The following is a 27918-nucleotide window of genomic DNA, read 5'->3' as shown; positions in this document are numbered from 1 at the left end:
AAATCTTTCCATAAGCTTCAGTTAGTCCAGAACTCAGCTGCCCGTATCATCACCAGAACCCCTTCTTCTCATCACATCCCCCCTGTCCTGCAGCAGCTTCATTGGCTGTTCATTTTCGAATTGACTTTAAAATCTTGATGTTAACGTTCAAAGCCATCCACAATCTCGCCCCTCCATTTTTGTCTGCCCTCATCCACATTTCTGTTCCTTCTCGCACTCTGCGATCTTCTTCCTCTCTCCACTTGTCTGTTCCCTCTTCTCGTCTTTCAACTATGGGCAACAGAGCATTTAGACGCTCTGCTCCACGGCTTTGGAACTCACTACCACCTGCCATCAGAAACATTGACTCCCTCACACTATTCAAATCAAGACTCAAAACCCTCTCAGTTAAGATAGCTTTTAATACTTAATTTTATCTGCACTATTGTGTATATTTTATTTTTTCTCTTGTTGTTTTATTGCTCTTGTTGATTGTACGGTGTCCTTGAGGTGCTAGAAAGGCGCCTTTAAATAAAATGTATTATTATTATTATTATTATTATTATTATTATTATTATTATTATTAAGCAGAGAGTCTACTAACATGCAAATTGACCATCAAAATAAAGTGTTAACACACAAACTGCATACGAACTGCATACTATATGCAGTATGTAATGGTAACGGAAATCAGCAAGCCATCATTGCTTAATAAACTCTGAAACTTTATTTATTTATCCATCACACTTTATTTTGATGGTCTGTTTGTTGAATTAAGTTACATTGCATCTCCATTCCAACTAATTCTAGATTATAAGACTGTGAGGTTTGGGTTTAGGGTTAGTGTAAGCTGGCATTTTCTTGCAAAGTTACTTATAGTCAGTTAAAGGTCTGTTGAAAGAGCATCAACACATCAATAACATCACCCGGTCTGCTTACTTCCACCTGCGCAACATTAACCGTCTCCGCCCTTCTCTTACCCCCTCATGCCACTGCTGTTCTCGTTCATAGCCTTGTCACATCTCGTTCAGATTACTGCAACTCTCTTCTCTTTGGTCTCACTCATAAATCTTTCCATAAGCTTCAGTTAGTCCAGAACTCAGCTGCCCGTATCATCACCAGAACCCCTTCTTCTCATCACATCCCCCCTGTCCTGCAGCAGCTTCATTGGCTGTTCATTTTCGAATTGACTTTAAAATCTTGATGTTAACGTTCAAAGCCATCCACAATCTCGCCCCTCCATTTTTGTCTGCCCTCATCCACATTTCTGTTCCTTCTCGCACTCTGCGATCTTCTTCCTCTCTCCACTTGTCTGTTCCCTCTTCTCGTCTTTCAACTATGGGCAACAGAGCATTTAGACGCTCTGCTCCGCAGCTTTGGCACTCACTACCACCTGCCATCAGAAAAATTGATTCCCTCACACTATTCAAATCAAGACTCAAAACCCTCTCATTTAAGATAGCTTTTAATACTTAATTTTATCTGCACTATTGTGTATATTTTATTTTTTCTCTTGTAGTTTTATTGCTCTTGTTAATTGTACGGTGTCCTTGAGGTGCTAGAAAGGCGCCTTTAAATAAAATGTATTATTATTATTATTATTATTATTATTATTATTATTATTATTAAGCAGACAGTCTACTAACACGCAAATTGACCATCAAAATAAAGTGTTAACACACAAACTGCATACGAACTGCATACTATATGCAGTATGTAATGGTAACGAAAATCAGCAAGCCATCATTGCTTAATAAACTCTGAAAGGGCAATAAGGAACCATACACAGGCTGGAAGGGGTTTATTTAGTAACAATAAATATATGTATTGCATTACCATCCATAAAATGTAGCCGCTCGCCAAATAATTGAAATCATATTGGTTATTAATGAATAATATTGAAGTCATCTGATCCAGTCGTCTTGTTCTGCATGAAACAAGAAAGCACTGCTGGTTTCAGTTAAGGTGTGGTCATACATTGTATATTGTTGCACTCTGTTCTATTTTTGATAGGTGAAATCCATTGATTTCAGTAGAATGCATGCAACCTTACGGTTTTTATCCTCGACCTGCATGCAATTTTACGGTTTTTATCCTCGACCTGCATGCAATCTTATGGTTTTTATCATCTTTAGCACCATCTACTTCAGTTGAATCTTCTTTTTCTAGGTGGTCCAAGAATCGTTGCTTGTAAAATATGGTCATACTGTAAAATGCTTAGTTTAAGCAAGTTAGATGAATGCGATCATGCGTGTTGATGAAGCGAGTCGCCATACTGCGCGCTTTGCCCTGTATAAGCTAACAACGAACGCCTGACATCCGTATCTCTCAAAACTGTTTAGAATTAAATATTTAGAGATAGTGTGACACAACGTGTACTTATGTGCGCCTTTGATGCTTCTTAAGGGCGTCACACAGCATATGCGCCGCTCAGAGCCGCGCACATGACAGTTGATAGTTTCATACATCAGACGTGCACATTCGCATGCTATTTAAAACGAAACTATTCAGATGGTGCCTTGTGGCGTGTAGGAAATCAGAACAGTCATGAGTCATGGCTGGGCGCCGCAGACAGCCGCTGACTTGCCAATTCTAAAATGCATGACACTGCATTTTAGTCGGAAGAAATAATTGCTTAAAGGGGCCAATGATTTAAAAAAAAATAAATTAAGGTCCCACTTTATATTAAAAATAAATAGAATGTACTTACTGTGTTTATAATGTATTTGAGAACACGTGGTGCTTTTGAGTTGGAATAGAGGTTGGGTTATGGACAGGTTTGGTGGCGTGGGTAAGTTTAAGGGTGGGTTAAGGTGTAAGGGATGGTCAACAGTGTATTTACAAATGTAATTACAAAAGTAAATTACAGATGTAATTACATACATGTATTTAATCAAGCATACTGTAAGTACACAGTAAATACATGTATTTACACAATAAGTACATTGTAACAAACTATTAATTCCTGTGTAAGCACATATTAGTTAAGGCCACTTAATATAAAGTGGGACCAAAATTAAAACTGCTTTTATTCTAGCTGAAATAAAACTAATAAGATGTTCTCCTGTGAAAATTTCATTGCTCTATTAAACATAATTTGGAAAATCTTAAAAATAAACAAATAAATAAATAAATAAAATAGGGTTTACTAACAATAACATGTGTCCATGCCTAATATACGATGGCCAGAAAGTGATAATTTTTTTATTATAAATTGTTAAAATATTGTTGTATTTGATGTGCAAGTGCAGAGACTGTTGTGTACACCATGATTTTATATAAAATTTACTTCAATGTGTGATATGACTAAAAAGTGGTCATAAACGAATATTTTCTCAATTCAAATGAGTAGCAGCTTGGGCCCGGAAAGAGTATTCCATACGTCACGATTAACAAGCCGATAGATCTTAATTGTATTGTACCTTCTATCGGTGATTGTACCCTCATGGAATTTCTTTTTTTATTATTTTAAAAGATGTGGCATGGTATGTCTCGTGTGCGACCAACTTTTAGCATGCATATAAGCCCTTCTGTGTTGGGTTCATTGTCTGATGTTGTCTTACCATGGCATTCTTGGTTTTACTCTTGCGTTCTTCTGATATCAAGGTTTATATTTTTGATAAATTCTTGAGTAGATTTATTTGCCTTATCGACCTGAATCTTCCCATCTTGAAATGCTCTCTGATTCACAGTATGAAGCATTGCTCTCAAAAAAGTTGTTTTCTGACTAAACACTTCAACTTTTTCATCCCTACCCAGAATTCCTGTTTGCAAAGGTTTCTATTGAAACTACTATTTTGCTATTGACTTATAAGATTTGTTTGGTGAATGAAATTTCAGTAGGAATCCATGTCATCAGGAATTTCACTTGAGGCTGAAAGATTTTCCCACCCAGATTCCAGAACAGGTTAAATGTGGTGACACTAAGCTGCTAATTTATTTCATGCAAGAATTCACCACTTTTAACACAGCTCACACAGAAATCTCTTTCCAACCAAGCACTCTGCTAAATTTGTATGTCCAACTAAACACATTGAAAATCTGTTTGGATGTTTGGAGAATTACATTTTTTTTTGTACTTTTTTTAAACTTTTTTTTTATTGATTTTGTGGATTTCACTGATGAAAATTTGCAGAGTAATGCTGCGTTCACCCTCGAGTTTGAGCATTCAAAATTCGGTCATACGGCGCTGCGAAAAGGGGCAGAGTTAAACAAGATCATTAGACATTAAAAAACAAGCGATTGCTCCATCATTTAAATTTCTGTAAAAGAGAGGACTGATTTTGATCTTCAATTGGTCTTATGCAGACACATGCGATTTCGCAGGTCAGAGTTTACCAAGCTTGAACTTTGCTCTGCAGCGAACTGTGAAACGTGTTGCACCAGCTTGTGCTTATGTCTATGAGAAGTCTATAGGGAGAAGTCTATGGGGAGAAAAGTCCAGTGTGACCACAGCTTAACATAAAATGACCATGCTTTTACTCAGGTGAGCATAATTAACATAGTAAAACACATGTTAGACAATATCTGGCCATTAATTCCAGTCATGGTTCAATCAGAATCAAGTATTCTAGATAAGTTCCTGAAGCATCATAATCAGTTTATGGGTAATTCTTCAACTACAGGCACTTTTATGTCCTTTGATCATGTATCCAAAAATATATATCATTTTGTTCAGATTCCTCTTTCTTTGTCAAACTAACAATAAAACCTACTTTAAAAAAATACTAGCTTTCTATTACATATTTTTCATATTATTCAACCTCCTTATAGGTGTCAAAATCTCTGTTTTTATCATTGAGTTTTAAACTTTAACAACGAAAATAACATTTTAAAATATTATTTATCTGGTATCTATTTTTGTATCTTAGTGAAGCACTAGTGAAATAATTTAAATATTTTATAGTTATTAATGTGACTATTATCAATGTTATTTTTTATACAAAATATAGCTGTCGCACATATCAGTGTCATTTCCACCACAACACTGTAGTGTTTAAATTTAAAAAGTTTGTTTGAAAGATTATTTAGGTAGTTTCTATGAAAATGAATAGTGCTATTTGAGAACATGTTCAAGATGGAGGGAATTTGAATTTTTATCAACAACAATTGAAAAATCAAGGTAAATATTGCTTGATAAGGAAATACATTTATTCTACGACCTTTCCAAACATGTTGTACCTTCAAAGATGTTTTTAAAGACCAAACAAAATTATGGTAAATAAGAGTATTTTGTATACATGAAAGGCTAGCGTCAAATCAAAGCTAATCAGTGAATCTATTTTAATTTTTTTTTCCACTAAAAACTGTTGAAATGTCATTTCCACCTCTGTCATTTCCTTCAACACACACATTTAAAAAAAAATAAAATTAAAAATTAAAAAAGTTCTCACACATTAAAAGTGTATTTACAAAGTTCATGCTCTATTTAATATACAAATTCAGTGTATTTATTTTCCAATAAGCTTAACCAAATTAATATTACACTTAAGAGTGTGACAGGTGTTCAATTCAGAATACAGCTAATTTATTTCATTGAAAAATGTATGTAAAAGATTGGTTCAACTAGATACAAAAATTATCTTAGACGATGTTTGACTGCCATATTTCATTTTGAAAAAAAAAAAAAAAAAAAGCTGTATATTGAGATGTGGTGGAATTGACATTAGTTCAGTTCACTATGAAAAAAAAATGTTTCTCTTCTTATTTAACTTTGTCCTCTTACAGATCTTAAAACTAATTATTTAAACTTATGAGGCTGTGTTACGTTAATTTTGAACAAGTTTTTTTTTTTTTTTTTTTTTACTTCACAAGGCTGAAAGTGGTGTAGTTGAAGAATGGCCCATATATAGTGTGGTATATTCTGTTTTTTCCAGTATTTTTCCATGTACTGACACCATACTGGAAGGAGTATTGTTGTAAATGCAGTGCATGCTAAATCATTCTTGTGTATGGAATGTCAAAACACCCGGTGTGGAGAACAACATAATTTATCCGAGTGTGTTTGGTGACACATAGTAAATGACATTTTAGTGTATTATGTCCTACAATGAATGGCATTCTTATTTTTTTTTTCGTCTCACTGGACTGCAAAGGTTGAATCTGCTTTTTAAACCCAGTGGGGTATTAAAAATAATTGTGTTGTCTTTAGTTTGATGTCTTGTCGACCCACATGGGTCAGAAAGCACCTAATGGATGGACAATATGAACACGCTGTGGCTGTTTAAATGGGTAATGGGTTTTATTTAATTCACGGTTTGTTGGACAAAAGAATGAGAAGCAGTGTAACGTGATATTCAAAATGCACTTAACTGTAATAAGGGTAGAGAGGATTTCAAATGCATGTTTTTTTTTTTTTTTTTTTCTCTCTGTTGAATTTGTATGCCGCTGAACATAAACTGATCCTAAGGCAATAAATACAACTGCTGGAATAACATCTCTTTGATCATCAATCTTTTTTCATTTCTCACTGAAAGACTGTTTCGCTATCCTGGTTACCGTTCGAAAAGACATCGTTCAGTTGATTCATTTCAAGACGTGTCAAGTTTTTGTCCTCAAAATGCTCTCGTGTGTAGGACTAATTTTTTACGCATCTCATCCCAAGCCTCCATTGCTAATTCATTTTAAGGCTAGTAACGCGGCTTGAGCCATTGATATGCAGATTAATGCAGTTATGAGAGAGATGGAGATTAAGTGTGTGAATTCCCTGAGACTCTCAACAGTATCCGGCAGCAGTGTCTCTAATAACAGCACAATTGTAACCGATTCAAAATGTATTTTATTGATACAGTTGTGAGTAGTACAGCTGGTACTGTCATAATTCAACTTCTTATCAATTAGAAATTATCAGACTGGAGGTTTTGAATATCAGAAAATACACTTTATTCTCCATAATAAAGCCGAGGAAGAGCAGAGCAGACCCCAGAGCATTCTGAAGTCTCTCCTGGACGATTCCTATCTTTGGTTCTCTCTTTCTCTGCTCCTTCTAAAGTCTCTGTGTTTTCCACAATCTTTATACAGGTTATTTTCCACACCCCTAGGTGTCTTGTTTTAACTCTTGACCATTTTTAAATAGGTTTCTAGTCTAAGGGGTCCTGCTATTCTTGGCTCTCGGCCCATTAGCTCATGTCAACAGAGATGTTACAGGTCTATGTCAGCAAAGTATAGATGCAACTTATGCAAAGGAACCAAGTGTTTACATACATTGTCAAGATAGGATAATAACTTGATAATATGTTACTCATTCTAACTTCTGACACATATAGCTTCATACAAGTATTTAACATATATAATCAGTGCTTTACATATTCAGTTATTCTACATAATCATTCTTCAGCATAGCCTTCTCCTAGTTTTGCTCCTGTGCAGGCATACTCATCTTACTCAGACATATCACTGTATTTTTAACACAGGCTGGCATGTTTGCTGCAAACACTCAATACTTTTTGAGAAGAGAAAATTAACTGCTTTACACTTAGAAAATACTTCACATTGAGAGAATAAAGTCTTCTTCAGCACATGGTTCGAGTCCTAGCTGAGTCAGGATATAAAGTTTGAATGTTATTCCTGTGTTTGTGTGGAATTGCTCTGGATTCCACCTCAGTCCAAATATGTGGTATAGGTGAATTGGACAAAATAAATAGGCTCCATTTTGTGAGTGTTTTACACAACAGTGATGTAGCTAAAAACTTAAAGGTTTTCCCTTGCATTTTAGAAATGTTTACAAGGCAACATTTTCAAAATAATCTACATTTACTTATCCAGGGAAACTGGCAATTTACCAATTCAGCCAATTTAGTTTATTTAATTCACCTATATGCATGTCATTGAGCTGTGGGGGAAACCGGAACACCTAGCCGGGACTCGAACTAGCAATCTTCTTTCTGTGAGGCGATGAAAAAATTAAAATAATACAAGTTCAACATGAGAGCTGTTAGTTTCGCTTTTAACTGTACCTGCTCTTTTTGATTCGTGTTGTTTAGGTGCAATAAAAAAAAAAAACATGCTATTTAAAGTGTCCAATGAGCTCAAGCATAGTGTATGTTTTATTTAATAAACAGTAATTACCCAATTTAAAGTTACCAGTAATATCAGCTTTCACAGACTACACTTAATTATGTCATATGTGTGTCAAAAATAGGCAAAGCCAACTATCAAAAATTTAGTGTTTTAAATAATTTTTATTAGCTTTTTTTTTTGTTAGCTGAAGTTAGTTGGGTTTATACACTCTCCGGCCATTTGTTTTGGTACACCTCAGGCCTGCTAGTACCGGGTTGGGCTCACTTTTGCCGTTTGAACAGCCTTAATCTATTGTGGCATAGATTCAACAAGATACTTGAAATATTCCTCAGAGATTTTGGTCCTTATTGACATGATAGCATCACGCATTTGCCGCAGATTTGTCAGCTGTTCATCCATGATGCGAATCTCCCGTTCCACCACATCCCAAAGGTGCTGTATTGGATTGAGATTCGGGGGCTGTGGAGGCCATTTGTGTACAATGAACTCATTGTCATGTTTAAGAAACCAGTCTGAGATGATTCACACTTGGTGCATTATCCTGCTGGAAGTAGCCATCAGAAGATGGGTACACTGGTCGTAAAGGGATGGACATGGTCAGCAACAATACTCAGGTAGGCTATGGCGTTGACCTGGTATCAACAAGGCATTTGCACTCACAGAACTGCCGCTCACTGGATATTTTCTCTTTTTCTGACCATTCTAGAGATGGTTGTGCGTGAAAATCCCAGTAGATCAGCAATTTCTGAAATACTCAGACCAGCCTGTCTGGCATCAACAACAATGCCATGTTTAAAGTCACTTAAATCCCCTTTCTTCCCAATTCTAATGCTCCGTTTGAACTGCAGCAGATCATCTTGACCATGTCTACATGCCTAAATGCATTGAGTTGCTGCCATGTGATTGCCTAATTAGAAATTCGCATTAACCAGCAGTTGGACAAACATTACTTAGGGAAACATTGTAAAAGAATACAAAGATCAACACGAGGGCTGTTTTTCACCTAAACTCTGCCGTCTAATCTCTGGAACAGCCTTTCTAGCACAGTTCTGGAAGCAGACTCTGTCAGTTTAAAACTAGATTAAATACACATACCTTTGCATTAGCATACTCATAAAACACAAAAGCTTTTGAAATCCAAATCCTCTAAAGGATTGTTAGTCTGCATTATTTAGGGCAACCAGAGACGGGAACACTTTTCGAAAGACATAAAAATTTGAACGGCATCTGCGCTTTTGTTAGTCTGTTTTTTTTATTATTCCCGAGGTTTCCATAATCCTGGACCAGGCCGTATCCTGAGCAGCTGCTGTGGTGGTCATGGAGTGGAGAGCATGAGACTGATTCCTGAAAGACCCAGTGACAGACGAGTCCTCCCTTTGATCCTGAAGGGACAGCCTGTACACCAGCTGGTGACCTCTCCTACTTGCCCCTTCTCCTCGATGGACGTCTAACATTCTCCAGCCCCCGGCACATAGACTGCAGCTCCGTTGAGGAGTTTAGCCATGAGGAGAAATGGTTGTGGCCAACTAAGGTATTTATCCTTCACTTTTGCCAATTGGTGATTTTTTTTCCCTCACCGCTGTCGCCACTGGCTTGCATGGTTCGGGACTTGAGAAGCAGCGCATCAATGGATTTGCTTTGGATTTACCACACTTATGATTGCTTGCAGCCGGCCCCGCATTATTCAATTTATGATTTACCAATCAGACGATTCCTAAGCCACTATAAGTACCACAAGTTCAATATGACAGCCATCTTTGTTTTGAAGAATCCCCCCTTCCACCCCTACTTCTCCTTTCCTAGATGGGTGGCACGGTGACCCAGTGGTTATCACTGTTGCCTCACAGCAAGAACGTCACTGGTTCTAGTCCTTACCAAGCCAGCCAACATTCCTGTGTGGAGTTTACATGTTCTCCCCGTGCTCACATGGGTTTCCCCCGGGTTCTCCAGTTTCCTCCCACCGTCAAAAAACATGCAACCGAAGTTAATTGACTAATCTAAATCGGCATCATAGACATGCTCCTAATAAATGGTTATGCCTAAAGAGCAATCACTATCTGTTTATTAGCTACTACAGCAGGGGAGTTCTCAAGATATACCTGAGCTCAAACTCCCCTCTCGCCTTGCAAAGGGGAGGGAGCCCTGAACTCGAGGATCTTATGAGCTCAGGGCTCTTTCCCGGGACAGCATGCCAAACAAGCTTTATAAGCAATCATCAGCTAGGTGTGAACTCTTGAAACTGCACTTCAACTCTGAACACTGTTTCAATTTACTATGATCGTCTATATGTGAAGCTACCTTGACACAATCTACATTGTAAAAGCACTATAGAAATAAAGATGAATTGAATGAAACCTAATTTTGATTTTATCTGTACTAAGCAATAAAGCTCTTTCTGATTAGTGTTGTTTTGTTGCAATAGAAAAAGCATAATCATGACAATTAAGCTATCCAATGAGCATACTCAGTTTAAATTTGATTTAGTTAAAACAATAAAGGCTTAATTTTAATAACCAGTAATGTCAGCTTTCATTCACAGACTACACTTCTCTAATGTGTGTCAAATATGAGCAAAACAAACAATCGCATACATCTACAATGTAGTATTTAAAGTTATTTTGATTAGCAGGAGTTAATTAAAGCTCATTCGCTGGAGTTTGTTGTATTTATTATAACAATACAGACCTGTGCACCTTTCTTTTTTGTTTTGCACTGAAGTATTCTCAACATGTTCCTAAAGAGTTCACATCTTTCCCCACAGGAACAATTTTCTAAACAAAATAAGCATAACGATGAAAGTTGATAAAGTTTCACTCATTTCAAGACAGTTGCTGCATCATTCTACTATTTTTATTTCCATGCATCATAATCACTTGTTATTTGACAACCCTAAAGGGAGTTTTGCTAATCCGTCTTATTATAAATGTCTTTAATCATTGCAGTCATAAACAGAAAAATGGTAAAGGTCACCACTTTTTCTAAGAACTCATGGGGGAGAGTATTAAAGACTATAATACTGACTTGTAAAGCTCTCTGATTTAACATCCAATTTCTTTAATAAAAGGGTAAAGTTTATAATCAAGACAGTGATATCAAGACAATAGATGTGAAAGCGTGTGGATGGAATATAAATGCAATGCAGATAAATGTTTGAAAAACTTGGTGTCAGCTTTAAAACCTTCATTTCGTTTTAATTTAGGCTTAGTCCTTTTATTAATCTGAGGTCGCCACAGCGGAATGAACTGCCAATTATCCAATGAGCATACTATTAGTGTACATTTGATTTAATTAAAACAATTAGATTCAGAATCAGAAAGAGCTTGTTTTTGTGACAGAGCTTCTACAGTGCAACAGAATTACAGAGACAGGACAATAAACAGATAATAAATATATAAAATAGCAGTAAGAAGTGAATGCGAAATATACAAATAGACGGTATGGAGAGCTATATTACTATATACAATGTTATATGTGCAGCTGTTATGTGTTAAGGCTTAATTTTAATTACCAGCAATGTCATCTTTCGTTCACAAACTACACTTCTCAAATGTGTGTCAAATATGAGCAAAACCAACCATCACACACATCAACAATAGCTTAAAAACCTTCATTTCGTTTTCATTTAGGCTTAGTCCCTTTATTAGTCCGAGGTGGCCACAGCAGAATGAACTGCCAACTTATCCAGCATAATTTTATGCAGCGGATGCCCTTCCAGCCGCAACCCATCTCTGGGAAACATCCACACACTTATTCGCACTCATTCACTACGGACAATTTAGCCTACCCAATTTACCTGTACCGCATGTCTTTGGACTGTGGGGAAAACCGGAGCACCCGGAGGAAACCCACACGAACGCAGGGAGAACATGCAAACTCCACACAGACACGCCAACTGACCCAGCCGAGGCTCGAAGCAGCAACCTTCTTGCTGTGAGGCGACAGCACTAACTACTTTGCCTCTGCGTTGTTGGCATAAAAACCTATAAAGCATAATTGTGCATATTATTTTTGTGGTAATACATTTTAATAAACAATAGTTAGATGCATTTAAATGTTAAAATACACCTATTAATTACATTGTCAGAACATTTGTTTTCTATTTCACCACATTTTGACACTCGAGAAAAAAAAACAAGTATAAAAGCCTAAATTCTAAACCATTTAAAACTATTATAACTATAAATCATTATATAAGTGTAGTTACCAACAGTAAACACCTTCGCAGATCGTTTTTAAGACAATATTAAATGTAACAATAATTCAAAGCAATTCCTAAACTCGTTCGTTTTCTTTCTAATAATCTTGTTCTCCTTTAATTACAGTATCAAACGCAGCTGTGGCATTAGAAGGCGCGCGCTTTGCTTGTTGACGCGCACGCTCAGCGTCACGCGCTTTCAGCAGGAATGCACGGGAGAGACGGAATATATAAGTACAATGATGGCGACAACGGCGGAAGAGATCTCAGAAAACACTGAGACAGCAGTGTCTTTCAAAAGCGCAAGGAAAAACCAGGATAGACCCTGGAAACAGAGCTTAATTTATCTGCAGTGCTGTGAGTATCAGGGGGAGAGATCGATGTGTGATAGCAGCGCAGAGGTCTAAAATACCCACCCCGCACTATATCATTCAATTGAACGTTTAACACCATATCACCCTATCATAGACAGAGCACATTATATCTTTATAGGTCTCCAGATTTGCTTTCTGGTCCAGAACAAAGATAAAGTACAGCATGACGTCGGTCTCCTCCGCTGAATGCCTCGTTCACGTGCATTTCTCACGCGCATGCATGCATGGGAAGCATTTCTCCCAAGTTGTTTAACTGAAAATTTTTATTTTTTATCATAAGTGGTGTTATTTTTATGTATTTATTTATTTGTTTGTTGTCTGTTGACGAGTTATTTTTATGCTTGCCTTGTTATGAATAGTTTTTTTTCTTGTCAATAAGTGTCACATTGGGTTTCTGTGAGAACAGTCCAATTTCTAATTATGTAAATATCAGTCTCTTAAAAATGTGCTGTTTTTTTCTTACAACAGCAAGGAGATACTGAATTGATCTCATTATTGATGTATTATTATTTTAATATATATTTAAAGTTTGAAGTATCTCACAAGGTGTCCCTCAGGGCAGTAGTTCCCAATCTTTTTTATTGCCTGACACCCCTACTTGGAAAAATAAGGCCCCTCTCCACATTCAATGATATTATCGCTCATATAAGTTTGCAGTTTGTATGTAGAAAAAAAAGGTAAGTTTGTTTGTTACTAAGCACATTCGCCAAAGCAGCAAGAAGTTTGCTGGTTTGAGGCTCAGCTGGGTCAGTTGGCATTTCTGAGTTTGCATGTTCTCCCCATGTTTGTGTGGGTTTCCTCCGGGTGCTCCGGTTTCCCCTACATCCCAAAGACATGTGGTACAGGTGAATTGAATAAGCCAAATTGTCCATAGTGTATGAGTGTGAACAGAAGAGTGTATGTAAGGTGTTTCCCTGTTTTGGGTTGCGGCTGGAAGAGGATCTGCTGCGTAAAACATATGCTGGATAAGTTGGCAGTTCATTACGCTGTGGTGACCCAGGATTAATAAAGGGACTTAGCCGAAAAGAAAATGAATGAATGAATGATAGAATAAATATATATGAGCAAAAAAGTTCAAACAAAAATTCAAAGAGAAAGTAAATGTTAACATTTATATTGAAACACCTCTTTATGTTTTGCAGAACAACTGACCACATAGTTAAGGGACCAGAAAATAATCAATCTGTAAACAATGTTTTGTACTCAAAATAAGGTAAACAAACATGCGTCATGGATGTGACAAAAACAAGTCAGTGAGTTTTACAGCATACTTTGTAGAAATTCTGTGAATTAAACTGCACAACACGAAAGAAACAATGATAATTAAAAGGATAAGAGTTGGCTCTCTATACAATATAGAGGGCCAATATTTATTTTATTTAATATTTTCACATTTATGAGGAAAAAGTGTCGTTACGTATGTGGCATCTCTCCGTTATGGATGTGACGGATGTGAAATTGCCACTTGTGTGACTTTTGTCAGTTAAATAGAATAGTTTGAAAACATTGACAGATGCATTTTTGAGTATTTCTAAAGTGCTTTAAAATACTTGCTTGCCCAAAAATCCTCAAAAATGGTTTCCGTATTTTGTTTTTTTGAGGATGTTTATGGTACATTTTTGCAACCCTGCTGTATATGGAGTATGATGAAGCCCTCAGATTTGATCCAAAATATCTTACTTTGTGTATACCAAAGATGAACATAGGTGTGTGTGTGTGTGTGGTGGGGGGGGGGGGGTGGTCAAATAATGGTGAGTAACTGATTTTTAATTTTTTGTGTGTGTGTGTGTTTGAAATAGCCCTTTAACTGTTAATTTAATATAATTTAAGCAGAAATGGCAAAAGTACACACATCCTTTACTCAAGTAGAAGTACAAATACTCTCTACACTTTTGTACTCAAATAAAAAAGTAGTACAGCCTGAAATATGTACCTGTTTTATTTTAACTACTGTTAAAGTTTTTTTTTTTTTTTGCGGTATTAGATTGAAAGATCAGAGAAGTACAGTACACCGTGGTCAGAAGTAGACAAAAGACTTTAACCCCATATGCCAAATCCGAACGGAAATGTGTCTCGTTTACCTGTGATCTGGTCAACCAAAACGCATCCTAGCCTATTACCCAGTATAAACGTGACATTAGTTATGTTTACATCACTGATTCTCTGTCTCATCCACGTTCCCAATTCTTGCCGTTACCATGATAAGCTTAATAAACAAGCCTACTTATGGTGTGTGATCAGATGTTAAAAAAACAACAACTAAATGACAAGAAATAGATTGATTAAATCAAAAAGGCGTTCAAATCGGGCGATGACAAGAAAAAATATATATCGCACCACAAAACATTAATATGAAAGTAACGAGCACAATTTAAAAATGTAAGAAGTAGAAAGTACAGATATTTGTGTAAAAATATAAGGAGTAAAAGTAAAAAGTTGTCAGAAAAATAAGTAGTGGAGTAAAGTACTGATACCAGAAAAATCTACTTAAGTAACGAAGTATTTGTACATCGTTACTTCCCATCTCTGAATTTAAGTTGAACGAACTTGAAAAGCTACTTTCACACACAAGCAGTTGCAGATCTGAGAACAGAAGTGACAAGTGTGAAATTCTCTTATCTCTCAGTCGCCACTGAGAAACTATTACTGTTTAACTGTATTACTATATAATGTAATAGTATACAACATTATAAGGGTGTGTGTCCACACATATTTTTTGCCTGTTTTCAATGAAAGCACTGCATTTGAATTAGAAAGCCAGCAGCATGGGCATGACAATGTGCTGTTTGCCTTTTGTTTCTTAAATCCACTGGCAGTTGAAAAATATCGAACTCAATGCTAAAGAAGAGCTTTCAAGTGCTCAGCGGAGCATTTTTGTAAGAGCGCAATCGTTTTTGGTTGCTTCGGTGGACACATGTCCTGTCAGTTGTGACCTGTCACAGTAACGTGACCTGTTTCCATGAACAGTGTGCATAGAGGGATGAAATCAACATGTTGACAGGCAGGTAGGAAAGCCTATCGTAATGTTCAGACCGGCATTTAAATCAATATAATTACTAAAAAAGATTATACAGTGGATTTACAAAATGTTGGTAAGGTAAGTGGTTGCAAGGGTTGCATGATGGCGCAGTCGGTAGCAATGTCGCCTTACAGCAAGAAGGTCGCTGGTTCGAGTCCCTGCTGGGACAGTTGGCATTTCTGTGTGGAGTTTGCATGTTCTCCCTGTGTTCGGATGGGTTTTCTCTATGTCCTCCGGTTTCCCCCTCAAGTCCAAAGACATGCAGTATAGGTGATTTGGGTAATCTAAATTGTCCGTAGTGTATGTGCAGATGTCCTGGTGTATAGATCCTCCAGGTTAGGGGTTGGGGGTGGGGCGTTGGGCTAACGACCCACCTCGTAAAATGTTGTGAAATGGTGCGACTAAATATCAACTTGGATATAAACGGCCCTGAGAGTAAGTAAGTGGTTGAAAAAATGTATATGGGCTGAATTTACACAGACAAAATTACATTTAGTAATGTTCAACTTAATCTGTTGTTTAAATTCAACCTTTATAATTGTTTGCAACCACTTCCCTTAAAGAAAAAACAACAACAATAATAATTGTGAATCCAATTGATCTTTTTTATTTTTTATTTTAGAAGTGTAGATGTTCCGAAGCTTTCATATTGAAAATATTTTGAATATTGTGCATTAGACGTGGGCAATTATTTTTCCATTTCCAATATACCATCAAAATGCCTCCCTATGGTGAGATTTACTCTTATCATGATAATAATAAAAATAATAAATCATACAATCGATCAATGCCACAGCAATGTGTGTTTGATACAGTTTTGCCTGCGTTTAGTTTCTTAAAATCGGATGAGTGCATGAAATAATTTCTTTTTGTGACCAGATGTGCTTTCAGAATGAGATTTTTTTTTAGGATCCAAGGCAGGCTGTCAATTAGCATCACATTATAAGTGTTATTCACGTTAAAATACCCAGGATGACTTGAATAACATGAATACTGCCAGAATTGTTTGATCCGTTTTTCTATTTCTTGCTTATTTTTCTTTATTTGATAGTTGCTGTTTTTACTTCTGTAATGCAAATTTGCAGTTTTAACATACAAGGGCATCCTCTGGAACAGGGGTTCTTAAACTTTTCAGCCCGCGACCCCTGAAATAACAACACCAGTGACTCGCGACCCCCTCTATCCTCGGAGGTGGTTATAAGTATACAAATATTGCACACAATGGTGTACATACACCTATAGAAATTATATAAACAAGCTTATTGACGAAACTAAAAAAGTGCAACAGTCTATTTTTTTTTAGAATCATTAATCATTTGTTTATTTAAAATATACCTCACTTAATGAGAGTAGGGAGCACAATGTTTATAGCACGAGACTATTCTTGGTTTAGTTTTGAAGACTTGGAGCCACTTGGAGATCGTCCTCCTTGTTCAGTCGTGGCCTTTTTTTTATGTATGCGAGTGCCATAAAGGTGTCAAAGTTTAACATTGTACCGTAAAATCAATCTGCTGCAACTAACGCTATTGCTGTGATGTTAATCTAGCTTAATAACCCCAGGGGTCACAATCCAATGGAAAGAAAATTGAAAGGCTGATGACTGGGGCCAGACGGAATCTGCAAAGGTTTTTTGCTATTTCTGCTGAGAATTTTGGTAAAAACCTGCAGATTTCAGTGGAATTATTTTGGGAGTATCATAACTAAAACCTTAATATATTAAATAAAAAATAAAATATTTTTTAACTTTTATTAAATGTTTAAAATGCAAATCCAATTAGATTCACTTTATTTGGTAAACAAAGCAAGTCTCTCATTTAATATATCTACTAAAAGTCTGCTATATGACTAAATGTAAATGTAAAAGATAGAAAATATTATTTTCAAACTGCATTGTACATAAATCATATATTAGTCGATAATATTACTGAAATTAATTAAAAAACTGAATAAATATAGATGTACACACATTTACTAAAGTAAATATACAGAAACAATGATGGGCTAAAAATCTGCGAAATTCTGCGCATACACATTCCGTGTGGGCCTACTGATGACTTTATATTTCCATGTTTTTTTAAATGTAACTATTAAATATTAAGTATATATCAAATATAAGTTGAAAAAATAATTAGCTCTAGTTTTTATATTCTGCAGGTTATGGATAAAATATGATAGTTCTAATATTATAGTAAAAATATATGACATTTTTGAAAATCGCCAAGCAACAACCCATACACCCCCCCTCCCCCCTTCTGAAGGGCCCCGGCCCACAAAGGGACATCAGCGGGCTTGTGTCATATTTCAAAAAATGTAAGCATTAAGAAAATGATCATGTTGCCTTATTTCATTTAATCCCCTTGCTATTATCTAAGTCTGAACGATCTTTTATTTTGAAAAGTCTTTTATTTTGAAAAATGACCATATTCCCTCGCTTACGTCTTGGTCACTTGACAGCTCAAATTTAACCCACTAGCAGCAAAATGCGTAGGAAACACGTCTTTGGAAAATTTCTTTGCTAAAAGGGGCCCAGTGAACGACCCATAAACTGCCAAGGAATGGAATCGCAATCCATTTGTCAAAAAAGCAGGTGAATGCACCATGTCTGTGCAAGAAAATCAACTGATCGAGATCACATATGACGGCGGCCGTTCGCATATCGCGTATTTCTAGAGTTTGCACAAGTTTGTTGTTTGTGGAAAGGGATGGAAATTCACAAATGGAAGTGCGCGTCTTGCCTGTACAAGTGGAGTGACGCGCTCATGCCAGTAAATCCCGCGAACGCACCGCGAAAATCACGTGACAAGAATTGACCGATCAGCTTCAGCTTGTATGGAATATTCACATTCGGTAAGACATTAAGACAAATTCAACAACACGCAAACACTGCTGTAATTTTCTCCATGGATAAAACTTGTATCAGAGTGACAGCAATATTTTGTCAGCTTGTCATCTTCTGAAAAAACTTTAATGGTCACCTAGCAACCCCCTTGTCTGAGGTCTGTGATTAAACGGTTGAGGATCACTGCCCTCGCTCACCAAAAATGGACAAACTTGTAAGTTAATCCGTCCTCCACAAAAAAAGACATGCAAGTATTAAATTATAATAGCCTGTATTATTTTTCCCTTACAACTTACACCAGTGTGAATACTGATATTTTTGTTATTGAATTTCAAATGGGGCCACTTTAAAGGCCAAAGGCTAATGTTTGTTTCAGTTACAAATGGCCTGCTTATGTTTTGCTTTTATATTTAACATTAGGCTTTTATATTTGCATATATAACGTTACATCGTTTGTTTGAAAACAACATTTTCTTTTGTCATCATTACTGCAAACCTATATGAGCAATAATATCATTAAATGTGGAGGGGGCCCTAAGTTACAATATTTTCCAGGGGAAAAGGCGGTCAGGCAAAAAAAGGTTGGGAACTAACTTACACAGCTCTAGAATCCTGTAAGAGTAGTTTGTGGTGTATGTTCTTGTGATATTTTTATTTATTTATTTAGTTTGTTAAAAAAAAATAGGATTAAATAGTTTTTCTTTAAATATTCCAGACTATTTGTCTTTCAGTGAATACTATACCAATTATCATCATTAGCCATGTAACCGTTTCATTATTAGTGTTATTAGATTATTAAGTCAGATGCAAGTCATTTATTACATGAAGAAAAGATTGACACAGCGTCTACCGCAGCAAATTCCGTTTTTACTGTTGATGTTTGGCGCCAGTTAATCAGGACGATGTTGTTTTGTTGACTCGCTGGATGGAAATGCTGTCTTTTATGCGATATTCCAGTTTTCCGCATAAATTAAATTCACATAGTTGGATGAAAACATAGCTATTGATATCATTATTGAAATACATACCAGAAAATATTGTGATGTATATTAAAATCTATATTGGCCATACCTATTGTGCATGTGCTCTATATGAAATGCTCAATACTTTACAGAGTAAGACTGCACCTGCCATCTGTCTGCTTTCACTGTAGCAAAAAGCAGCATTAATATTACCCTAAACGTCTCCCCTCAGCTTCAGCATGAATAGGAGAATGGTAGAGATTGTTTTTGGGGTGAACTATTCCTTTAAATGGCAATAGAAAGCGTCCCTGCTTTATGTTTGCGGTTCCAGCTGCACGAGCCGTCGTGTTGTTTTAGTAGAAAGCCTGCAGATGTTGTTATTGGCAATGTAGCAGCATTATGTGACAGCTGCATAAACCTTTTAGGCCTATTTTATGTGCAAACTGCTTGGATTCGTCGCTCGATCCGGCCATCAAGCAGAAGCGTGCATATATCTGACAGCTCCCATTGTTTGTACAGCATCAGGCATAATTTTCATTGCGTCTTCAATTTTTCTCCTGTTTTATATCCCTAAGTGGATTTTAGCAAGCCAATAACACAATTACTGTCTGCATTGTGATTTCCTGAAATGAGGTTTATAGCGCAAGTACATAAAACTTCAACAACCGTCCATTAATCAGCCCCTAATACGAGAGACCTGCAGGAAAGTGAAACTTGTGCGATATCTAGATTAAACGTCTGCTTGAGGATGCTTCCCCTCACTTTGGTCGGTTGCCAGATCTGATGATACCGATGTCATTAAAATGCCATCATAGTTACTTCGCTACCTCTGCGCTATGTTGTCATCCATCATCTTGACTGCGAGGGTTGGCGTAATTTAAATCTGCAAATAGCCGCCCCACAATTCTGCCCGCAAGGATTGTATACAGTATTTCAAGGCATTCTGTCAATTAATCAAACCTGTCTATTTACCAAAACGACTTGTTCTTTCCTGCTTACGGCGTCAACGGAAGCCTTTTATCTCTCAGATTTAATTTCCTGATGTTTCGTATTATTACACTAACTGGTATCCGTGAGCCGAGAGTTCATTTAGAGGCCTGGTAATATGTGCCGTGCTGCTTCAGATAATAAAAGTTTTTTGGGAGGAGGTATTTTTAGAGTCCAAATGCTAATAGCGCTCCTCGTTGACGAGAATACCTGGTTTGTTGTACTCGGAGGCAGATTAAAAGCCTTCAAGGATCATTTTCCATTTTAACAATAAGTGTTTATTCCCCGATGGTATTCGTGCATCTGTAACTAATCCTGCCCAAACATTTACACTGTAATTGGAAAATCAAATGCTATCTGTAGTGTCAGCAAAGTCAATTTGAACTTTTCAGTTTGGCTTCTCATTCGTGACTGCCGCTGTTATTTCTTGGTGAGAGGCTAATCAGAAGCATCTTATTAATATGCATCAAAGAGCCATGGCGTAATTTTTGTAATTAGGCCAGAAGAGACGTGTTTATGCTTAGGGTTTTTTTTTATTATTATTTTCTTTTTTTTTCCCCCTTCCCTGCGTTAGCTTTGGAGATATTCTCTCTCATTACAGTGTATGGCTGCTCTCAAATTCTTCACATGTAAATCTTGACTGCCACCTCAGGTTATTGCTGGGAAAAAAGCTATTAAAAGACAAGGTGACATTGTGATGGTTTGACAAGGAGTGTGTTTGGTTTTGGAGTTTTTATACTAGAGTCTGTGCACATAGATGCTCTATGTCTCTCTAGATTTGTATGTTTGCTTCAGTACACTGTTGTCTGCTCCATTTAACTTATTTTGCCCTAATCGAATTCAGTTTGCGGAATTATGCAGATGCTGCTCTCAAATCAGATTAGAAAATGCAAAAAGCTGAAAACTCTTATTTTGGCACTGTTGTAGACAGATTTTGCAAGAAATGGTCAATATAGGATGACCAGATGCCCTGTCCCTTGCTCCATCTGTTCTCGAAAATGTTCTTTTTTTTTTTTTACTTTAATTATTACATTTCCTTTAGTTTGCATTCCAAATAGCTGCAAACTGAAATATTCCCAGAATATATACTGAAGTAGCACTACTGTTCAAATGGTTTAGAGAATGAAAATAAATAAATAATTTATAGCCCATATGGCTGTTGTTATTTAACTTAAACTAAAACCATAAAAAAACATTAATTGAAAATGAATAATTAAATGAGGAATCAGTATTAACTGACATAAAATTTCATTTTACAATGAGAGAAATAAATAACATTTAAATACATAAAAAGTAAAAGCTGTTTTTTTTTATTTCCCCTAATCTTTATCCCTGATTAATCAGGGGTTGCCACAACAGAATGAACCACCAACTACTCTGGCATATATTTTACAAAGCGGATGCCCTTTTAGCCGCAATCCAATACTGGGAAAATAAGTTGATCCTCAGTCATTCATTCATTCATTCATTCATTTATTCATTCATTTTCTTTTCGGCTTAGTCCCTTTATTAATCTGGGGTTGCCACAGCGGAATGAACTGCCAATTTATCCAGCATATATTTTTTACTCAGCGGATGCCCTTCCAGCCGCAACCCATATCTGGGAAACATTCATACAGTCATTCACACTCATACACTATTGACAGTTTAGCCTACCCAATTCACCTATACTGCATGTCTTTGGACTATGGGGGAAACCGCAGCACCCGGAGGAAACCCATGCAAATGCAGGGAGAACATGCAAACTCCACACAGAAACGTCAACTGACCCAGCCGAGGCTAGAACCAGTGACTTTTTTGCTGTGAGGCGACAGTACTACCTACTGCGCCACTGCGTCGCCTAAGCTGATCTTACAATGCTTAATTATTCATTGTAAATATATAACAGAAATTGTATAGACCTAGGGTGCCTAAACCTTTTCTTATAAAGCGCCAAAATCAAAGCTTGATTTAGAGCTGTTGGCCAAAATTAAGACTCAATCCCAATTCTACCCCCTAGCTCTTTTTTTCCTTACCCTCTGTCCCAATTCTTTTTAGCTTGAAGGCATAGGGCTAAGGGGTAGATAGATAGCCCTTGAAACTGAGATTACCAGGACCACACTTGAAACCAAGGGGTGAAAAATCTCCCAGAATACAAAAGCAGCAGGGCTGCACTTGCACAAATTAGTATTTTTTGTCATTATTATGAATTTTTACAACAAACAAGCACATGTGTTAATACATTCACAACGGTGTTCATGTTTTACCGTCATGCTTTAAGTTTAAAATAATATAAAATTTATGAAAAATAGTATGCATCAGTAAATGCAGTTAAAGTATTTTTTCTATTTATTTATAACTATTATAATATGCTTTAGGAAATTACACTTGGCAACTTTAATGTAATACAAAATGTAATATACACTTGGGCCCAATCTCAATTTTATTTTTGTACCCTACCCCTTCCCCTTGGCCCTTGAAACAGAGTGTAAAAAGGACTTCAAATTTTACCTCTATGAAATGACAGCACTTAAACACCTGCACATGTCATCATATGTCATTATGATCTCTTATTTTATATGAGATCGACAATGGCAACTTCTGTAGTTATTCCAGTTGCATTATTTTTTTTATTTATCTTCTGGAAATCACCAAGGCATATATTATGTTATCATAATGATATAATTTGTCAATAAGCTCATAACTGTACTGTGCATTTACACCGTGGCCATATTCATCTATGTAAACACACAAAAACAAATTAATTATACCAGATACTGTAAAAAGCTCATTCCCAGCCACTAGACTTTTCTGACAGGGTATTCAAGTGTTATTGAGTGTCAGATGTGAAAGTATGCTGTAGGACTATACAGGAGTTATTATTATGAGTTATTATTATTATTATGGATTAAATAGCAATATTTAGCAGGATTATATATATATATGTATATAACCCCATTTATAAAACAATGGAGTTCAGTGCCGAATACACAAGTCATGCTGAACCTGCCTTTGCCTTGATTTGCATGCTAATATCTTCTTCTTTTTCTCCCATTTGTTAAGTGAAATTTAAAAAAAAAATCTGATTTATTTACAACATTAAATTTAAATATTTAATTTCAGTTTACTTTTTTGTAGCTCAACAATAAACCAATCTAACAAAAGATTACATTAAAATAGAAATGAGATTCTCTGTTAAAGTCATTCCCTAAACTTTTACAATCATTTTGCCCCTTGTGGGCCAAATCAAAGTATACGGGGACCTAATTTGGGCATCTCTGGATTAGATAGATAATTGTTAAATGCATCTATATATTTGGTAAATGTCAGCGTATGGTAAATAATTTCTGTTAATACATTCCACATTTCGAAAGTGACAGTGTTTTTCAAAGCAGCTTTGTTCAGCTAATTATAAGATTGCTCTTTTCATCTATTCATATTTCCATCTTCCTCTTTTATTGAACATTTTCTGACATTTGAAGACATTGATTTTGACTTCACAGTATCTGCAGTTCTAAAGCAGATCTTAAGTTTTGATAATAATACGACTATGCGGGTGACATTTGACGTGTTTGAACTATTAACAGAATGCACAAAACTGAATAGAGAGCTGAGGTTGAATAGATAATTGGAAATTAGTTAATATAACAAGCGTCAAACTGAAAATATCTTTAAAGGGCTTTAGAAATGTTGGCTAATTTAAAATAAATCTACATATCAGTTTCCACATATAATGTGTTTTATGAATACACCAAATTTGATTTGATTTAACATTTTGCAATTTTAGTAAATGTGCTTATTAACATGGACAAACAATGAAAAATACATTTACTATAGTATTTATTCATAAATGTTAACCAGCCGTGGAAAAAGTTTTGAAAAATCATACTTGGCTAAAAATACTATTACTTGCCCAAAAATACAGTGCAAGTAGAGCATACGTAACTGTTTGAGTAAATACTAGACCTTTCAAAAGTATTTAAGAGTAGTGAGTGGTGAGTATTAAACGTTAGCTAATTAAGGGTGTCACGATCCTCCAAATCCTCGATTCGATTAGATTTTCGATTCTAAAGTCACGATTCGATTCGATAATTAATGACCAATTAATTATTTGTAGCCTACCATTTAAACTACCTGACCTGCATGGTCTTTGTTTTACCCATAAACAAATCATAAAGTAAATGAATAAAGGCAAGATACACACATAATTACCACCTGTCAATCACTTTTTCTGCGGGACTCGTGAATAGGCAGTGATCTGTGTCGTTATAATGGCGTCGGTAAAAAAGACGCACAACCAACAGGAACCAGCCAACAGTATCTGAGGTGTGCGCTAAAATGACTAAGTACAAGTGAGTGAAAGATTGAAGCAGTCCTCTGACTGCCTGGACCTGCTCTCTCGAGCGCATGGCTTTGAGTGCGTCTGTGTCTGTGTGGTCTCGTGATGTGCATTTTCAGAGGTAGAGAGGAAGGAGGGCTGCTCAGAAATGCTACACGCCACTGTGGATGTCAAATCGCTGTCGTTCTAAAATGCCATTTAAAAACAAAGACAGTGTAAACAGGGCCTGAGTGTGTACTTTTCGCGAACGGATTTGCAACGGGGGCGGGCGGAGGATCACGATGCCGGTGTTGTCTATCGGACGAACCGTACGTAATACGTACATACCAGAGCTTGCAAAACTGTGTTTTTTTTCACTGGAAATCCAAAATGCTTACACACCGGCGACTTCATTGAAAGAGGAGAGGGTTTAAGTTCTGTCGACGGGTCTCCTGCTTCTGCAGTTTAACAAGCACTTCAACAAGCCTGTTTTTTTTCCAGCTTGGCAAGCCAAGCTGACGTGACATGGGGGCGTGGCAGCATCGACGATTCTATTTTTTGATTCGATAATCGAAATTGAGCATAAATTAGCACCCCTTCAGCTAATGCATCAAAATGTAATTTGTGGATGTGTGCAGTGCCTAATTTGTAAGTTGTGAGGTCTCTGAATCGAGGTAACGGCTTGTTACCAGAGCAAGGAGAGGTAGTGTAGAGCAGGGGGTGGTGGTGGAGGTGCAGGGCTGGTGTGGTCCAGGATGAAAATGATGAGAATTGTGAAGTCGTGGAAGAAAGTGAAGAGCGGGGCGGGACGGGGATAAGAGTGTAGAGGGGGATCGGTAAAATGAGGTGCCGGTCCGATTTCAGAGTTACTTGTTCCAGCACAAATTAATCTCTGGATGTGTGTAAACGTAACATTCTGTAGTGCATTTAGTTATTATCCAGCAGTCACATAAAACCTAGATTTATGTTGTGATGTCAGGTGACTAAAATTCAATGTCTAGCCAGTGTCTAAGGATGTCCAATAATGACGTTAATATGTTTATTTTTATTGATTTTAGATTGTGTAAAAAAATTAACAAAATCCAACGTCGAGCCAACATCTTAAACCAACGTCATATTGACGTCAAATACTGACATTTATTTGTCAGGTATGGCAACCAAAATCAAACATCTGATAGACGTTGTAGTGGTAACATGCACACAACGTCAAGCTGTAACATCATTAGACGTTAATATTTGGTTGATTTTAGGTTAGACGTTAGACACCGACGTCGCCCTGACGTTGGGTTCTGACTTCAACCCGATTTTCATTTCCAGACATGACGTCCCCATGATGTAAGGGTATAACGTCAATCTGACGGCATGTTGACATCTTGTGCCTGCTGGGTGTTTAAGGCTATTTCGGTTATCATACAGTAAACATCCATCATCTTCTCATCGGTGACATGCATCTAAACCAGGGGTCATCAAACTTGTTCCTGGGGGCCGGTATCCTGGAGATTTTAGTTCCAACCCTGATCAAACACACCTGAACATGCTAATGAATGTCTTAATCTGCGGTCACACTGGACTTTTCTCCCCATAGACTTCCATACATGCGCACACGAATGCGTCAGACCGGAAACGCAGGGTCATGCATTGAGTTTCGCAGTTCTATGCGGTGCAAAGTTTAAGCTTGATGAACTCTGTCCTGCGAAATCGCATCACTCGACTGCGTGAGACCAATCAAGGATCAAAACTTGACCTCTCTGTACTAGGGATGTAACGATTATAGACTGGTTGTACGATTATAGTCTGAGAAATAATCACGGTTTCACGGTTATCACGATTATTAGCATTCATTAATTTCAAGTCCCTCTAGTTTAGAAAATAAGATGAAAACTCCATTTATTTTACAGTGTTATTTATTGCTGCTCAGTAACTTACTGATACAGCACAAAATAATGCAAAAAACAAACAATAGTAAATTTCTCTCTTTGTGCTTAAAAATAAGTGAATGTTTTTGACATTTGAATAGAAATTATTTTACACTGTAAATAAATGACAGAACAATAAATAAAATTAAAATAAGAATAAATAATAATAATAAAAAACAGTATTTGTCTAATGCAGGGCTTGAAATTGCCAGTGCTCCCAACCTAAAAAATTTACATTTCTCATTATCATTCTGCCTTGAATGTGTGAGTTATCTGTTATAAAAAATCCTACTAGGGTTGTAACAATATACCGGTATGACGGTTTACCACGATTTGAACGTGCACGATTATCATACCATGAACAATTGCATATCAACGGTTTTAACCCTTAAAGACCGAGACAGCCGCCCGCGGCTAAAAATAAGTATTGCTCTTAAATGTTTAATAACTTTTGATCCGCTGATCCGATTCATACAATTCAAAGATTGGCATAAAGAAGAGAATCTCAGCTTTCCAGTGCTGTATCACATAACATTCGCGGACTTTCAGAGGCTCCGGAATCAGTGCGGTTACGTCATCAACATTTGACAACGCTGATTTGACAAAGCTAAATAAAACGCAAAAAAAAAAAGTTTTTCATGAAATAATTCTCATACTAAGTACTTTTGCATGCACAGCAGCACAGAAACATGACAAAACAGTGACAGCAAAGACGAACTGCTGCTCTTGCTGTTTTCAAAAGACGCAAATGAAGATGCAGCTGTTTGTCTGCATTGCAGACAACCATATCCAAATCCATATCGATAGACAACCATATCCATGCTGGCACATAAAACCTAAGGATGTTCCATATTGAATCTAGTTTCGTTATGTAACTATTTATAGTAAAGTAAATATTTATATCTATTTTTTACTGAGGATTTGCACCATGTTTATTTGGACTTTATTTGGACTTTGACACATTATTTATTATTTTTTTATTTGTTCTTTGTAAGTGGTGTTGTTTATAGTAACTAAAAATATATTATTTGGAAAAAGTCAAATTTGCTTCACTGTTCTATTATTTTGTAACATTTGTAACATACCGTATACCGCGAAACCGTCAAACCGTGGTATTGTTTTAGACGATTATCATACCGTGAAAAATTCATACCGTTACAACCCTAAATCCTACTGTTACTTAATGAAAAATAAATCTGGTTTGCATAAAAAAATAAGCTTTGCAGTAAGAAATGTTTATTTTGCATGTTGTTTTATATGCTGGTCAATTTAATAAACAGAAAGAATGGAGCAAAGAAAGGAAGAAAAGTCTCTCTCCTGCACCTCTTTAA

The 27918-nt window shown here is 36.5% G+C and overlaps 1 protein-coding gene across 50 annotated transcripts in view; it reads left to right on the top strand.

Annotated features, from left to right (window-relative positions):
* The first annotated feature begins 12358 nt into the window (after positions 1 to 12358).
* Positions 12359 to 27918, top strand: part of si:ch211-51h4.2 — a 458725-nt gene continuing 443165 nt past the window's right edge. For 15 of the 50 annotated variants that reach the window (XR_015502345.1, XR_015502336.1, XR_015502337.1 and 12 more), the window contains exon 1: positions 18028 to 18433. Coding sequence is in view for 7 of the 50 variants with exons in the window: in XM_087273261.1 (XP_087129387.1) it covers positions 12433 to 12550 (118 nt within the window). In the remaining 43 variants the exon portion in view is untranslated. Of the gene's footprint in view, positions 12551 to 18027; positions 18677 to 27918 lie in introns of those variants that run through there. The other 35 variants (XR_015502339.1, XR_015502338.1, XR_015502341.1 and 32 more) reach the window with 7 other exon arrangements.

The sequence above is a fragment of the Danio rerio genome, chromosome 11 (assembly GCF_052040795.2).
Source record: "Danio rerio strain M-AB ecotype USA chromosome 11, GRCz13ab, whole genome shotgun sequence".
In the NCBI taxonomy this organism is placed as follows: Eukaryota; Metazoa; Chordata; class Actinopteri; order Cypriniformes; family Danionidae; genus Danio; species Danio rerio.
The sequence above is the reverse complement of the archived record's forward strand: the minus strand, read 5'-3'. Positions and strand labels throughout refer to the sequence as shown.